The 14,512-nt window shown below is 49.0% G+C and overlaps 1 protein-coding gene across 1 annotated transcript in view; it reads left to right on the plus strand.

Annotated features, from left to right (window-relative positions):
- Nucleotides 1-13,406, plus strand: part of dlgap3 (discs, large (Drosophila) homolog-associated protein 3) — a 32,318-nt gene extending 18,912 nt beyond the window's left edge. The window contains exons 4-14 of the mRNA XM_056583478.1: nucleotides 790-1,007; nucleotides 3,280-3,382; nucleotides 3,764-3,980; nucleotides 6,636-7,252; nucleotides 7,524-7,618; nucleotides 9,373-9,595; nucleotides 10,540-10,828; nucleotides 11,431-11,522; nucleotides 11,999-12,142; nucleotides 13,029-13,116; nucleotides 13,156-13,406. Coding sequence (XP_056439453.1) covers nucleotides 790-1,007; nucleotides 3,280-3,382; nucleotides 3,764-3,980; nucleotides 6,636-7,252; nucleotides 7,524-7,618; nucleotides 9,373-9,595; nucleotides 10,540-10,828; nucleotides 11,431-11,522; nucleotides 11,999-12,142; nucleotides 13,029-13,116; nucleotides 13,156-13,406 — 2,337 coding nt within the window. The remainder of the gene's footprint in view (nucleotides 1-789; nucleotides 1,008-3,279; nucleotides 3,383-3,763; nucleotides 3,981-6,635; nucleotides 7,253-7,523; nucleotides 7,619-9,372; nucleotides 9,596-10,539; nucleotides 10,829-11,430; nucleotides 11,523-11,998; nucleotides 12,143-13,028; nucleotides 13,117-13,155) is intronic.
- Nucleotides 13,407-14,512: the final 1,106 nt, after the last annotated feature.

Genomic DNA, 14,512 nt, shown 5'->3' on the forward strand with positions numbered 1-14,512 from the left:
TCTCCTCCATCTTTTTCCCATACGCCCTCACTTACGTGTGCACGTTTTTGTTTGGCGCGTGTGTGTGTCTTAATAGAGCACAAGAGCACGGCCGTGTGGTTGGGCTGCCCGGCGATAGTGTTAACATTGTTCAATTCACAGCCGTGTGTGCGTGGGTTTGGTTGTGTTTTCTTGAGCTCATTAGAGAAAAAATTTCAATTCAACCCTGGCAAACATACCTGAGATATTTAAAGTGGGAAAAATGTGGGAACAATGCAACCTTAAACTTCTATCTTATCCGAAGTTTAAGTAGTCTTCACTTTTGTTACCCTGCACTTATGTAACAAAAAGTACTGATATGATTATTAATTATAATCCTGCAATGACCTTGTTTATTACTTGCCTTTCCTGATCCCAGTAGAAGAAGAACTACTCAGTACCAAAAAACTCATTTTTACATGTCATTTTGTTTGATTGTCATCAAAAAATATATATATGTTTTCCACATTCTCATTTCCACCCTGCATTCTGTGTGTGTGTGTGTGTGTGTGTGTGTGTGTGTGTGTGTGTGTGTGTGTGTGTGTGTGTGTGTGTGTGTGTGTGTGTGTGTGTGCGTGCGTGTGTGTGTGTGTTTTTATTGTGTGTGTGTGTTTATGTATGTGCGTGTGTGTGTCTGTATGTGTCTGTGTGTTTATGTATGTTTGTGTATATACGTGTGTGTGAATGTGTTTTTATCGTGTATGCATGCGTATGTGTGCGTGCGTGTGCGTGTGCGTGTGCGTGTGCGTGTGTGCGTGTGTGTGTCGCTAGGTCCCGTCAGACGAGTGGGGCGGGCCCTATCCGGGCGGCGTGGCGGACGGTAGCGGCGGTGAGATCCCGTGCCGGCGCATGCGCAGCGGCAGCTACATCAAGGCCATGGGCGACGACGACAGCGCTGACTCGGACGCCCCCAGCCCCAAGACGTCCCCCAAGAGCAGCCTGATCGCCCAGCGGGACGCCTTCCGCCGCTCCATCAGCATGGACCAGAGGTCTGCTCCGTCACAGCAGCACGGTTCAACATAGCGTAGCGCACAGAGAGTATGGTAGAGTAAAGGGCGGTAGAGCAGCTCATCCAACCTTGAAAGAGCTATTTTCTCACGATCTCACGGGATTGAAAATAGACCTGTCGCTAAGTCACGCCCCCCGTCGTTACCATGACGAACTCGGACTAACAAACCAGACCCGATAACAAAAACATATGGAAATATGTCAGCTGACAGTATATCAAAGTTGGTTTTGGAGAGGTTTTAATTTCTGCCAGGATGAATTGAAAGGGACTACATTACGCTATGGAGGGGTATACTAAAAACTTTAAAATACATACAGACGGTAACAAGCTTAAATTCAGTTGGTATTCTGGCCTGCCGCACAGAAGCCGCGTTTAGATGGACACTTCTCCGATTCGATTTCAAATCGGAATAGATCTATTCCTATCATGCGATCCGAATGTACTGCATTTACAAAAGTGGTAAGCGTACGTTCGTATGTCTCTCGTGCACACCTGACCCATCTGGACCGGCGGCAATATTTTTAGGTATTTGATTTTAATGAAAGCCCAGCAGGCGAGAGCTTACCTCTGCCTGCTCCTTCAATTAAGAAGGAGGACAGCACAGCGACATCAGTTTCTCGTCCGGTCTTTATATCTTCCCCCCGCAAACAATACTGCCGCAAACTGTGCTGTTATGTGAGGGATAATGTTCAGAACGCTGTCATTATCAGTCTTTTTACAATTACCATTTGTAGTGTTCATCAGCAGGGAAATAGTCCGCCAAAGACGTTGAGGTCGCTTAGCCACCGGACACGCTGGGGTTGATAAGTTACCGGACTACTTGCGGAGTGATAAGAAAGACGTGAATCAGGCAAAAAAACACTTTCCTAGACAGCGGCCAAGTTCGGTTTGCATAAAAGTACAGACGGACCAATGGCAAACTACTGCAGCTGCTGATGCCATCTCTCTAAGTTAAAAAATAGCCGCACCCACCCCAAACAAATCGGAATGAGTGTATGCATGGTGATTATAGCGGACTACACCACCTCTTCTGTTCCGCATGGAACAGAAGTGGTGGTGTAGCCTAACCCTATTCCAATCAGAGAATTGTATTCTGATTGAGGCGTATGTATGATCATTTTTTATTCCGATTGAGCTATTCTTCCACTTCTAAATGGATCAGAAGTGTCCATGTAAACGCGGCTAGCCTGATCCACATTACACACTTTCTCTTGTCCCATTGTGGCTGGGGAAAAGGAATGAAATATACCCCATTCTGCAGCCTCTCGGGATACATCGTTTGACCATGTTTATTTTTTTTACACAAACAACATAAATCCACCATTTAATTGTTATATTATGCCTCCTCCCTGTTTCCAATGGAGTTGTCCGAGCCGATGTCGTATATAGTTGAGGCTGGAATGTCATTAGCTCATCTGCGTACTAAGGGCGGAGCTTAGCGACAGGTCAGTTCCATCCATTATTGCCATTCAGCGCACTTTCAGCGTCCCCATGAAAACAAAAGCGCGGAACACACTGGAGGCGCACAACGACTCTAGACTGGCTGTCACGCATATTACACCTGACTTTCCAGCCCTGGCCGTGGGTATGCAAGCCCAAGGTTCACATTAATCAATGTAGGCCTATTAATGGCACGCACTGTACGCTACAAATTAATTATTAAATAAACAAAAAATAGAAATGTATAGTTATGTACTCCACTGCAGTAGAGTACAGTAACGTATAGTACAGTATAGTAAAGTACAGTATACTACAGTATGGTATAGTAGAGTACAGTATAGCAGAGTACAATATACTACAATATAGTACAGTATATTATAGTATAATATAGTACAGGATAGTATATAGTAGAGTACATTATAGTAGAGTAAAACAGAGTACAGGATAGTATATAGTAGAGTACAGTATAGCAGAGTACAATATACTGCGATATAGTACAGTATATTATAGTATAATATAGTACAGGATAGTATATAGTAGAGTACAGTATAGCAGAGTACAATATACTGCAATATAGTACAGTATATTATAGTATGATATAGTACAGGATAGTATATAGTACAGTATAGTATAGTACAAATTGTAGTACAGTATACTATAGTATAGAAGGGTACAGAATAGTTTATAGAACAGTATAGTATAGAACGGGTCGGTATAGTACAGCATAGTCAAAAATATAGAAGACCCATAGTACAATGCAAATGCACACGCATCTAGTTTACCAGTTGTTCCCTCCGTTGTGTTTGAAGCAGGTACTCATGCAAGCAGTGTACGGACACCTACACCAATAGCTGGACCACGCCCAAGAACCACGCCCGATCCCGCAGCTACACGCGATCCCTGACCAGCGCACAGGTGTGTGTATGGGTGTGTCCGTGTGTATTCTTTAAGGGCCTTTTAAGTGGTGTAAGCCGGTCATGTTTTGGAGGAGTGGCTATTGAGGGAGGCCAGAAAAGAGGGGTGTTTTATAAAAAAATTCGATTTGTATATAAACGTTTCATTGCCTGGCTTTAACAATAAGCTTAAACCAGCACTATGTACTTTTCTCCAGTGGCTTGAGTTGTAGCAGCAGTTTAACAAAATAACGTGGTTTAGAATAGGACAATTAATGAAAAACCATTCCCTGGATGGATTCACCAGAAGTAGTACCAAATAATATAAATAAAGTGACGTAATGCAGGTTTGAACGACTCTTATGCGTCTCCCACCCTCGCCCTCCCACCCTCCCCCTCCCAGCTGGGGGACAGCCTGAACCGGCAGTTTGAGACGGTGTGTGAGACCATGTTTGGCGAGGTGGAGTCCCAGGCCATGGAGGCCCTGGACCTGCCGGGGGTCTTCCGCACGCGTAGCCACAGCTACGTGCGCGCCATACAGGCAGGCTGCTCCCAGGACGACGACTGCCTGTCCGTCTTCTCCGTGTCGGGCCCCCAGGGGAGCATGAAGGCCGGGGCCGGTGAGAGTGTGTTTGTGTGTGTCTGCTTTTTTCTGTGTTTGCGTGTTTGTGTGTTTCGGTGCAGGTGTGTCTATGTGTGTGTCTGTGTCTGCTTTTGTGTGTGGGGTTGTGCGTACGTGTGTTTGTGTTTGCATGTGTCTTTACGTATGTTTTTGTGTGCAAAAATGTATTCATGTATTCTTGTCTTTGAAGATGCATAATTTTTTTTTTTGCATATCAACACTAATGTATTTATGTACAGTGGCGCTGGGCTATGTGTGTTTGTGTGTGCATTTGTTTGTGCGTGTGTGTGCACGTGTGTTTATGCAGTGACTTTCATCTAACCTTCCCATTCACAGTACATCCGGATGTGTGAGTGTGTGTGTGTGTGTGTGTTCAGCCGCCAGTTGGTCATCCGCCTCACTGCTTCTCATCTCTCCTTCTCTGCGTCGTTCTCCAGTGTATCGCCGGGTTCTTCGCTCTGTAATGGGCACTAGAACCCTCATAATTATGATGGTGGTTCAGTCCCCTGCTGCCCCTTACTCTCTCTCTCTCTCTCTCTCTCTCTCTCTCTCTCTCTCTCTCTCTCTCTCTCTCTCAAACTGGCTCTCTTTCTCAATCCCGCTATGCATTTCAACCCCTCACGCTCTCTCTCGCTCTCGCTCTGTGCCATGATCCATTTCTTTCTCTCCCGTTTCTTCTCACTCAGCCCTCATTTGCATCTCCAACCATGGAGTGTGTCTCTGTGTGTGTGTGTGTGTGTGTGTGTGTGTGTGTGTGTGTGTGTGTGTGTGTGTGTGTGTGTGTGTGTGTGTGTGTGTGTGTGTGTGTGTGTGTGTGTGTGTGTATTTCAACGTATATCCTACGATGGGAGCGAATATGGGATGGGGGGGTGTTGCTTCATAGTTGAGGTGTGTGTTGGATCCACTGGGCCTCTTTAAAGCCAACGCTTACGTCCCTGCAGGGCTAATATTTCATGGCTCACAGCAGTAAATCCCCACAGGGATTTATTAAAGCCTTTGTGAAGTGGCAGTACAAACATCAAGCACAGCCACAACACACAATCTCTACAGCAGTCGGAGAGACGCACACGCTCACACACAGCTACGAAAATAGACCCTATAGGTCCACGCTTGGATGGCTACGCCTGATTAGGTTGACACTATAAAATACATATTAGGGGTGTGCATCTCTCCCTTGTCGGCCAATCCGATACGTATCTAGATCCCCGCGCTAAGATACGATACAGGGACGATATATTTTAATTTTAGTTTCAATTTCATGCATGTAAAGAGTTATAATAAAGCATTTCAAAATAATGTTTTTTTCGACCAGTGAGATTCCTCGAAAAAATATTATTAGTTATAATAATTATAATAATTATCTAATAATTAATTAGATAATTATTATTATCGTTTTCTGGACTCCTCTTTGACGCCTAATAAAAAATATTATCAGCCTCACTCGTCACTATAGCACCCTCCGCATTTTCTAGTTTTTAACATTTCGTTGCTAAACCCTGGTTACCTCAAATTGTCTATAAATAAAACCCTGTGCGAATGATCAACCTTAATGATTTAAAATAAATCGTATTATTTTTGTGTGTACAAAACCCTTTTCCCGTTCCAATGCTGGCATGAATCCCCTACTGTAAAACGTGTTGGTACAATCTGTCAGATGACCTGACCCTAGCCGAATGCTGATCAACCCCTTGAGCATTACAAAATCAGTTTCTTGCTTCTTCTTTGCTAATCCTTGATACTCCCTCCTGGCCTTCCACAATAAGGATTCAAGTCTTGTTTTATTGAACACTGTTGATAGGTTGATGTTGAAGGCCTTTAAATACACATCCCAAGAACAGGAATGGATAATAAGTACTAAACGTAATCGTTTACAGCCTGAACAGTATTGAGAACATTTAAATGCATATGTATCCAATAAATATTTATTCTTAACCAGTAATATCGATACAGGCTTTCTTTGGCAACGACTATAAAATAACATATCATTACATGTTAAGACTGATAAAATCCTAACTGCGGTCAGTACAAAGTGCCATATGAGATTCAGTCTGTTGTAACCAAACTCACTGCAGAATCTTCTAAAGAGGATACAGGCCTCCTGTGCTTTCATGGGGTTAGCATATATTAGACCATAATATTTAATAATATTAGACACTTTGAAAGGCCTCATAACACCAAGATCATCCAATCTGTGGTTCAGCCAAAAAACCGGGATTAAAATGTATCATTGGCTTATATTGGTGTATTTGTCATTTTCATAATTTAATATTGGCTCAGGATGTAACTTTAACTTCTAACGAGGAAAACTGAAATATTTTTTTGTTGTCTCTTCTGTCAAACAATTCAGACCAAAAGTTAATATATAACCTTTTATCCCCCCCCCCCCCCCTATTTTTTTATTGCTTTTTCGGCTTCTCATCCTCATTATTCTTCCCCATCCTCTTTCTAATGCCCCTCCCTCATGTTTCACCTCTCTTACCTCATAAGACGTCTTCTTCCCATTCTGTCATCATTGTAAGTACCCCCCTCAACCCCGTCTGTTACCTTTTCCCTAAATTAGCCATAACTTTCGCTTTTAACAGCCTCTGCTCTGTCTCCGCCTCCCCCTCCCGCCCTCCCCCTCCCCCTCCCCCTCCCCCTCTCCCTCCCCCAGTCTTCCCTTACCGCAAAGGGGCCCCTCCCCCGCTGCCGCCCCGCATGTCCAAGTCTTCCCTGTCGGTGCGCGCCCAGAGCAGCACCGAGTCCACCCAGGACGCCTACTTCCTCAACCAGCAGGGGCCCCCCTCCCACGGCCCCGGCCCCGGCCCGGGCCCCGGGCGCCTCCGGCAGCACAGCAACTCGGTGGACCTGGGGGGCTCCGAGGGCCCCCACGGCCGCTCCTCCTCCTCCCGGGCGGGGTACTACACGGGCACGGGCCCCGCCGTGAGGCCCCGGCAGCACAGCAACTCAGCCGAGAGCCTGGACGGCGGCGGGGGGGTTAAAGGCGGGTCCCGGGAGCTGGTGCCCTACGGGGCGAGGATGGGGACGGGAGGAGGAGGAGGAGGGGGGATGATGATGATGGGCTCCGGGCTGAGGGCCAAGCACAGCAGCTCGGCGGACAGCCTGCTGGAGGGGCCTCCCAGGCCGGCCCGCGAGAGGGACGGCCGGGCGGGGGGCAGCCTGGGGAAGTCGGCCTCCCTGCCCCAGAACAGCATGGTGCTGAGCAAGACCCCCGGAGGGCAGGAGGACGGGCGCGGGGGGAGGAAGTGGCGGCCGTCTATAGCGGTGCAGGTGAGATGGAGAGACGGTGTTTATGTGTGTGTGTGTGTGTGTGTGTGTGTGTGTGTGTGTGTGTGTGTGTGTGTGTGTGTGTGTGTGTGTGTGTGTGTGTGTGTCTGTGTGTGTATATACATGTGTGTGTGTGTATATACATGTGTGTGTGTGTATTGTGTGGTGTGTGTGTGTGTGCGCGTGACTGTGTGTGTGTGTGTGTGTGCATGCGTGCGTGTGTGCGTGTTTGTGGGGCTAACCCCAGCGTGTCCCTCTCGCCTGTGTGTTGCAGGTGGACAGCTCGGAGACCCTGTCCGACTCGGACCTGGAGGGCAAGGCCCTGAGGGAGGTGCACTCCATCGGGGTCCAGGTGGAAGACGACAAGAGGTGGGACCCTCGTGAAGTCGCCGCGTGAACTCAGAGAGTAGCGGAATGGAAAGGAGGAATGCATATGCGCAAACCTTTACACAGCACACCCACAAACACGCACATACGCATGCACATTTCCAGCCGTTCTAGAATTATCTGTGCATTGGATTTTCCTTATTATTTTCCGGGCTGAGATTGGGTCGACCTCCATCATGGAGGATCATTAACAGACCGCTTGAACTCCGTCCCCCGCCCCACCCGCCATTCTGAGAACGTCTCCCGCTGTCGATACCTAACCGGTGTAACCATGACAACTGGAAAAAACTTACCAGACGTGCAAGACATGACTTTGACACCCGGCGCAATTATCCGCTCATTTATAAAAATCCTATCTCACACCACCCACAGCTCAGGCGTCCATCTACCGGAATGTGTGCGTGTGTGTGTGTGGGAACATACGCACACACACACATATGCGCCACGTGCCACACAAACACACGCATACACCGACACACACACAAACGTGGTCCACACACAGACGCCCACACACACACACACACGCCCACACACAAAAGTGCACCACATACACACACCGTGCACCACATCCACACACACACACGCACATGCGTGCTCACAACACACGAGCACCAATGCGCACAGCGGCCGAACCTCCAGTGATCTCCAGTGAGTGCTAACAGCCCCTCTCCCACCTCCCGTTATCATGGAGGGTGGGGGGGGAGGTATGGGGGAGGGGTGTGGTCAGGGGGAGACAGCGGACGTTCCAACTCTGAGTCACACCCCTTATCCCATCGGGGGGGGGGGGGGGGGGGAGCAAGAGCGCAAGAGAGAAACAGTGACGGAAAGAGAAATAGACTGAGAGAGAGAGAGAGAGAGAGAGCAGCCCCCCCCCCCCCCCCCCCCCCCCCCCCTCTCCAAACCTTTTTCTTTCTTTTCAACTCTGTCCGGGCGGGGGGGTCGATTGCTTGCGATGGTGTGGCTGAGCACAAGGTGGAACTTTAGATTCATGATATATCCTACTGACTTCATTGCTGTTGGTGATGTATGACACTGAGCGGTTTGATGACAGTGAAGGAAACCCAATTGACAATTGCTTTCACCAGTGTAACATTTTCAAATGAATAATATTGACAATATCTGTAACTGAAGGAACGACTTAATACTATGCTAATTAAATAAATGCTGTAAGGGGAAAAAGCCCATTATTGTATATTGTGTTTTTGAATGCCGTTACTTAGTACTAAACTAAATATTTTGCGTTCCGGGATTCAATGTGCCCCTCCAACAAAACAACGGGCCCCAGTCTGGCCCCCCCCCCATGAAAATTGGTCTAGAACCGCCCCTGAGAGAGTGAGACAGCCAGAGAGAGTGAGACAGCCAGAGAGAGTGAGACCCATGCTAATTATGCTCTTTTGGAGACAAAATGACATTTGAAGCCCAGTGGCGTGCGTCCTGTGACTCATATGTCAATTGGGTGAGCTTGGGGGTGGGAGGGGGGGGGGGGGGGGGAAACAACAACAACAACACAGGCTTCATCTCACGAGCGGGGTGAGCTCGGTGAGCTCGGTGAGCTCGGTGAGCTCGGTGACCACGGCGACGGTTGTCTCGGAAACACGGCTGCACGCAACGACGCCTTCGCTTTCCGGGCCCGCGTGATAAGACACAGAGGCACGGCATGACGGGCCCCCTTCCCCCCCACTCCCAGCCCAAACCCTCTGTGACTCACTTTTCACCCCCCCCCCTACCCCCTGCAGGCGGGCACGCTTCAAGCGCTCCAACAGCGTGACGGCCAGCGTGCAGGCGGACCTGGACCCCGAGGGCTTCCCCCCGGGGCTGGGCCTGGCCGCGCCCATGCAGGACAAGGGCCTGCAGTTCGGCTGCTCCTTCCAGAGGCACTCCTCCGAGCCCGAGTCGGCCAGCCAGTACGCCGAGTTCCACCGCACCGTCCACACGCAGGGCCAGTGGGCCTACAGAGAGGTAGCGCCGCACGCACGCACGCACGCACGCACGCACGCACGCACGCACGCACGCACGCACGCACGCACGCACACACGCACGCACGCACACACACACACACAGACAGTGTGTGTGTGTAGAAACATAGTTCAATATAAGTTTTAGAAACATAATTCAATATAAGTTTGAACAGAAATATATAAACAAAGTATTAAGTTATTAAGTTATTGCAAGTATGTTCAGTTCTTGCAAGTATTTACACATGCACTAGTTGTGAAATGAAGAACACTATAAATAGATAAACAGGAGATGTACAAATTGTATTGTTCAATTCAATAAAATATATTGTGCAATACACACACACACACACACACACACACACACACACACACACACACACACACACACACACACCACCCTCCTCCCCCCAAGATCCACATGCCTCCCGTCTCTAGAGGTTCAGCCCCTGATAAGCGTGATCCGATCTTAGCTGGTTTGACATGTTGTCACGCTGCAACCTGGTTAATAATGATAGAATAATAATTGCAAACGCACAGTTCAGATGAAATTTTGACGGTACGACGTCATGGTACACAACGAAAAAAGCTCACAAAACCCCCACTGAGAGGAGGCAGAAACCTTGAGAAGGGATATATTATTAACAGTAAGACACTGCTTATACTTTGCTCTGAGAAATGTGTCATCATTTATCTTAGCTTAGCTTTAGCTTCCCCGAGGATGAAACAGGCCTCTAGTATTTGAACCTATACCAGTAACGTCCGAATTCTGAAGTTATTGCAAGTATGTTGAGTTCTATTATTAAAAGTAAGACATTGCCAGTACTTTGCTCTGAAGAATGGCCAAGTGTCATCATTTATCTTAGCTTTACCAGCACCGTCCGATCCATATCATGTCCCTCAACACCCCCAACACACAAATCACTCTTACCTCTGATGATCCAGCAGGACTACATCCAGGGCGGCTACGCCCCGGAGAGCTGTCAGACCGACGCGCGACCCCACCCCATCCTGCCCTCCCGGGCCCACTCCCCGCTGCCCCTCACCTCGGAGAGGGCCTGGGCGGGCACGCCGTCGCTGGAGGGCCCCCGCAGCCTCCCGGACTCTGGGCGCGCCTCCCCTTGCATGAGGGACGGGGAGTTCTTCCTGCGGCTGCTGCAGACGGAGGTGGAGAGGATAGAGGGATGGTGCCAGGGCATGGAGAGGGAGGCGGAGGAGAACGAGCTGCCGGAGGAGGGTATGGTTCCCAGGGAATTGACGTGTTCATTCGTTGAATTCATTGATCCGTACGCCGCGAACGTGACCACGAAACTATACGTAAAAGCGATGTCGCAGAGCTACGCTACGGGGGTTAATCACAAGGATTTGACATGATGGTGTACATGCAGGAGGGTTGGGTTGAGGACCGGCGTCGACCAGAGTCGTTCAGCGCCTGTACAAATGAGGATACGCACAAAGTCACCGCTCACTGAGTGCTCGCTCAATATTTATAGAGGAGCGGAAGGAATGCTATGTAATTTACCAAAATTATATCAAGTTGCGGCTGTACACAGTGATGTTTCAAAGCCACCTGCTCATTTCGCCAATTAGACGCAGATTAGACTCTGAATTGGTGAGGTGCAATATCCTAAAGTATTTCTGCTGCAATATTTGATATCAGAAATGGTTCCTGAGGTATCGCTTGAATGAATAAATGATTGAATATCAATAAAGGGTTTGCAGCTTGCAGCAGAAAAAAAAGTGTGTTCTAGGCTCCTTAAGTCATATCGATGTGTGGGGATTTTCAACGTCTAATGGAATTCTGTTGTGCGTCTTGTTTTCCCTTCCCACTCCCTCCAGCTCTGGAGCTGATTCGTAATGCCATCGGCAGCGCTCAGATGCTCATGTCTCAAAAGGTGCAGCAGTTCTTCCGGCTCTGCCAGCAAAGTGTGGTGAGTAGGTCTGATCGTGTGTATGTGTGTGTGTCTGATCCTTTTCCTGTTTTTATGTGTGTGTGTGTTTGCACCTGTGTGTGTGTGTGTGTTTGCACCTGTGTGCGTGTGTGTGTGTGTGTGTGCGTGTGTGTGTGTGTGTGTGTGTGTGTGTGTGTGTGTGTGTGTGTGTGTGTGTGTGTGTGTGTGTGTGTGTGTGTGTGTGTCTGAGCATGTGTGTGTGTGTGTGTGTGTGTGTGTGTGTGTGTGTGTGTGTGTGTGTGTGTGTGTGTGTGTGTGTGTGTGTGTGTGTGTGTGTGTGTGTGTGTGAAGCTGCTCGTGAATGCATGTTTTTCCCGCAAGCTGAATACTGACACTGCATTGATTGCGGCCAAAGAGCTATTTCAGTGGGTGTTAACGAATCACCCCATTTCTTCCTTCGGAAACTCCGACCTGATCCACCACCACCGCCCACACCCCGTCCATAACCCGCCCAGGACCCCTCGGCGTACCCCCAGCCCACCTCTCAGGACCTGGCGAGCTTCTGGGACCTGCTCCAGCTCAACATTGAGGACGTGAGGGTCAAGTTCCAGGACCTCCAGAGGATCAAGGACTCCGGCTGGCTCCCGGCCGAGAAGAAGGTGAGCGGCCTGAGGGTTCACTCGGCCCTGGCCCCGCGACAGCGCCCCCTGAGGGCCATGGTGGTGCCCTGCAAGAGGGTGACGCAGAAGGAGGTGGCACCCTCAAAGCCCTTCTTGGCTGAGAAACTGCCCAATGGCCACAGGACCTCGGATGCCTGACATATTGTGGAGTCAAAGTCTCTCGTGATAACAATATTGCAGATGGCAAAGCATGTGTTTGTATGCGAGTTTGTATATAGCGCAGCTGTAGAAAGAAGGAGAAAAAGACTGGATTCCTATATGTATAAACTGCCACCCTTTTGCAATTATTAATTGCAATTCACTGATAACACACAAATAACACAATAAATGTTGAAACGGTACCCCATGGCTCATGCAACCAAACTCATTGTGCTGTGTAGTATCTCCTGATAGCTTACTAAAAAACTAACCCTTCTCTTTCATTTCCTCTTCTTTTTGCCTTTTCCCTTCTCATCTCATCTCTCACTCGTCTCTTTCCTGTGATTTCCTACCCGATCACGGCTCTCGCCAATCCACGTTGTTTTTTTTCCATTTATGCTAATGCCTCTGTCTCTGTCTGTATATCCTGTCCAATCCGTATCCTGTCCTGTGACCTCGCCCCTTGCATTCATTAAACCATTTCTCTGTTTGTCCTCTTTGCCTTGTCCAACCATGTACTAATTTCCTCCCGGGATCATGCACCACCACTCCACTTAACCATTAACCCTATCCATGGACCTGCTCTTCCTCCCCGATCCCCCCAACCCCCCAATCCCCCTAATCCCCCAACCTGCACCCACCCATGATCCTTGTACCCATCGATCATTTCTTCACACCCCACCATCACACACACCCTCACCCCTCCCCCCCCCCCCCCCCCTCCCAGGAGGACAAGAAGCTTCCTCCCCCCTTACCAAAGAAGCCAGCCGGGGGGGTGAGCGGCAGCCTACGGGCGGACAGTGTCGGAGACGGAGGTGGAGGAGGTGGGGTGGGCGGTGGAGGAGGAGGAGGAGGAGGGGGAGTGGGGGGCGGCGGCGGCGGCGGCGGGGGCGGGGGCTTGGGCGGGACCCTGGCGGTGCCCCGCTTGGGCGGGCGCACGCTGCCCGTCAGGGAGAAGTCCCTGGACCTGGGGGACCGCCAGAGGACTGAGGCCAGGAGGAGGCTGCTGCAGACCAAGAGGACTGCCTCCTTCCGACAGAACTCGGCCACGGAGAGCGCCGACAGCATCGAGATCTACATCCCCGAGGCCCAGACCCGCCTCTGAGTCCACTGGCCCCTTTGGTTTAGTTACCCGTTCAACAAACACATTTGAATCCGGGGGGGGGGGGGGGGGGTGCTATGAGATAGGGCCGAGCTGCTTGAATCTCTGAGTCGTAAGATGAGGCCCTCTTTTATCGGTCTCCCATGGTGGGCCCTTGTCCACAAGCCATTTTAACAGTTGGCAATACAAAATGATTTGCTCTCTGCTGTGGGGTGGTGGAAAAAAAAAAGAGCAAGGACAGCCATTTTGTCTGGGGAGTAAAAATGTTCAATTGTAGCTTAACATTGATTTGTTTTGGGACTTTTATTTATTGTGGACCTTAAACTCCATGCCAATGGATGTGGGGTTCTTTGGCAAGAAAGAGAAGACAGTGTTTTGACCAGGTCTTCAGTGGAAGGGTCACGCCATCGTAGCATGCCTGAGCGTGTTCTCTTAGCATCTTCTCTCACTGGAAATAAAGGGCTTAAGGGGATCAGAACCTTTGTTAAGGGAGAGGAATTATCACTCTATATACACTGACATGCTTGGGGCACTCCTTCACAACAATCTATTATAGCTATACCACATGTATTTGTTTTGGTGTGGGAAGGGGGGGGGGGGGGTAGGTTATTATTCAATTTACTTTTAAAAGATGCTTTGAGAATGGCTGTTTAACCGTTTGAATCTGACCACAAAGCCCTCAAAATCGAGTAGTTGGCAATCCCAAAGAACATTCTCAGTGCATTGCTAGCCGGCTACGGATGGCACCTTCACGATTACCCAGGCAGTCACATTAGCCTCACCACCACTGCCTCTACCCCTCCATGTCCTAAAGAATCCTCCTAAACTTCTCTGCAGTTTGGATTCCTGTTAGATTCTTTCAATGATGCGTTTTTGTACATAGTGTGCATGCCTGAGTTCGCCAGAGAGAGCTTTGCAGTGTAGCATCACTAGCCTCATAGAAAAATAATGGAGCTGCTGGCTTTGATATAGCCCTATATATATATTATTTTGGGTTCCAGGGGTTGGGGTATATTTTAGGTTTTGGTGTTTTTTGAAAAAAAGAATTGTGCGTCGGGTTTGGTGTTTCCAGACACAATTTCACTGTGAGATTACAGCACCACCTTGTG

Source organism: Gadus chalcogrammus, chromosome 22 (assembly GCF_026213295.1).
Source record: "Gadus chalcogrammus isolate NIFS_2021 chromosome 22, NIFS_Gcha_1.0, whole genome shotgun sequence".
NCBI lineage: Eukaryota > Metazoa > Chordata > Actinopteri > Gadiformes > Gadidae > Gadus > Gadus chalcogrammus.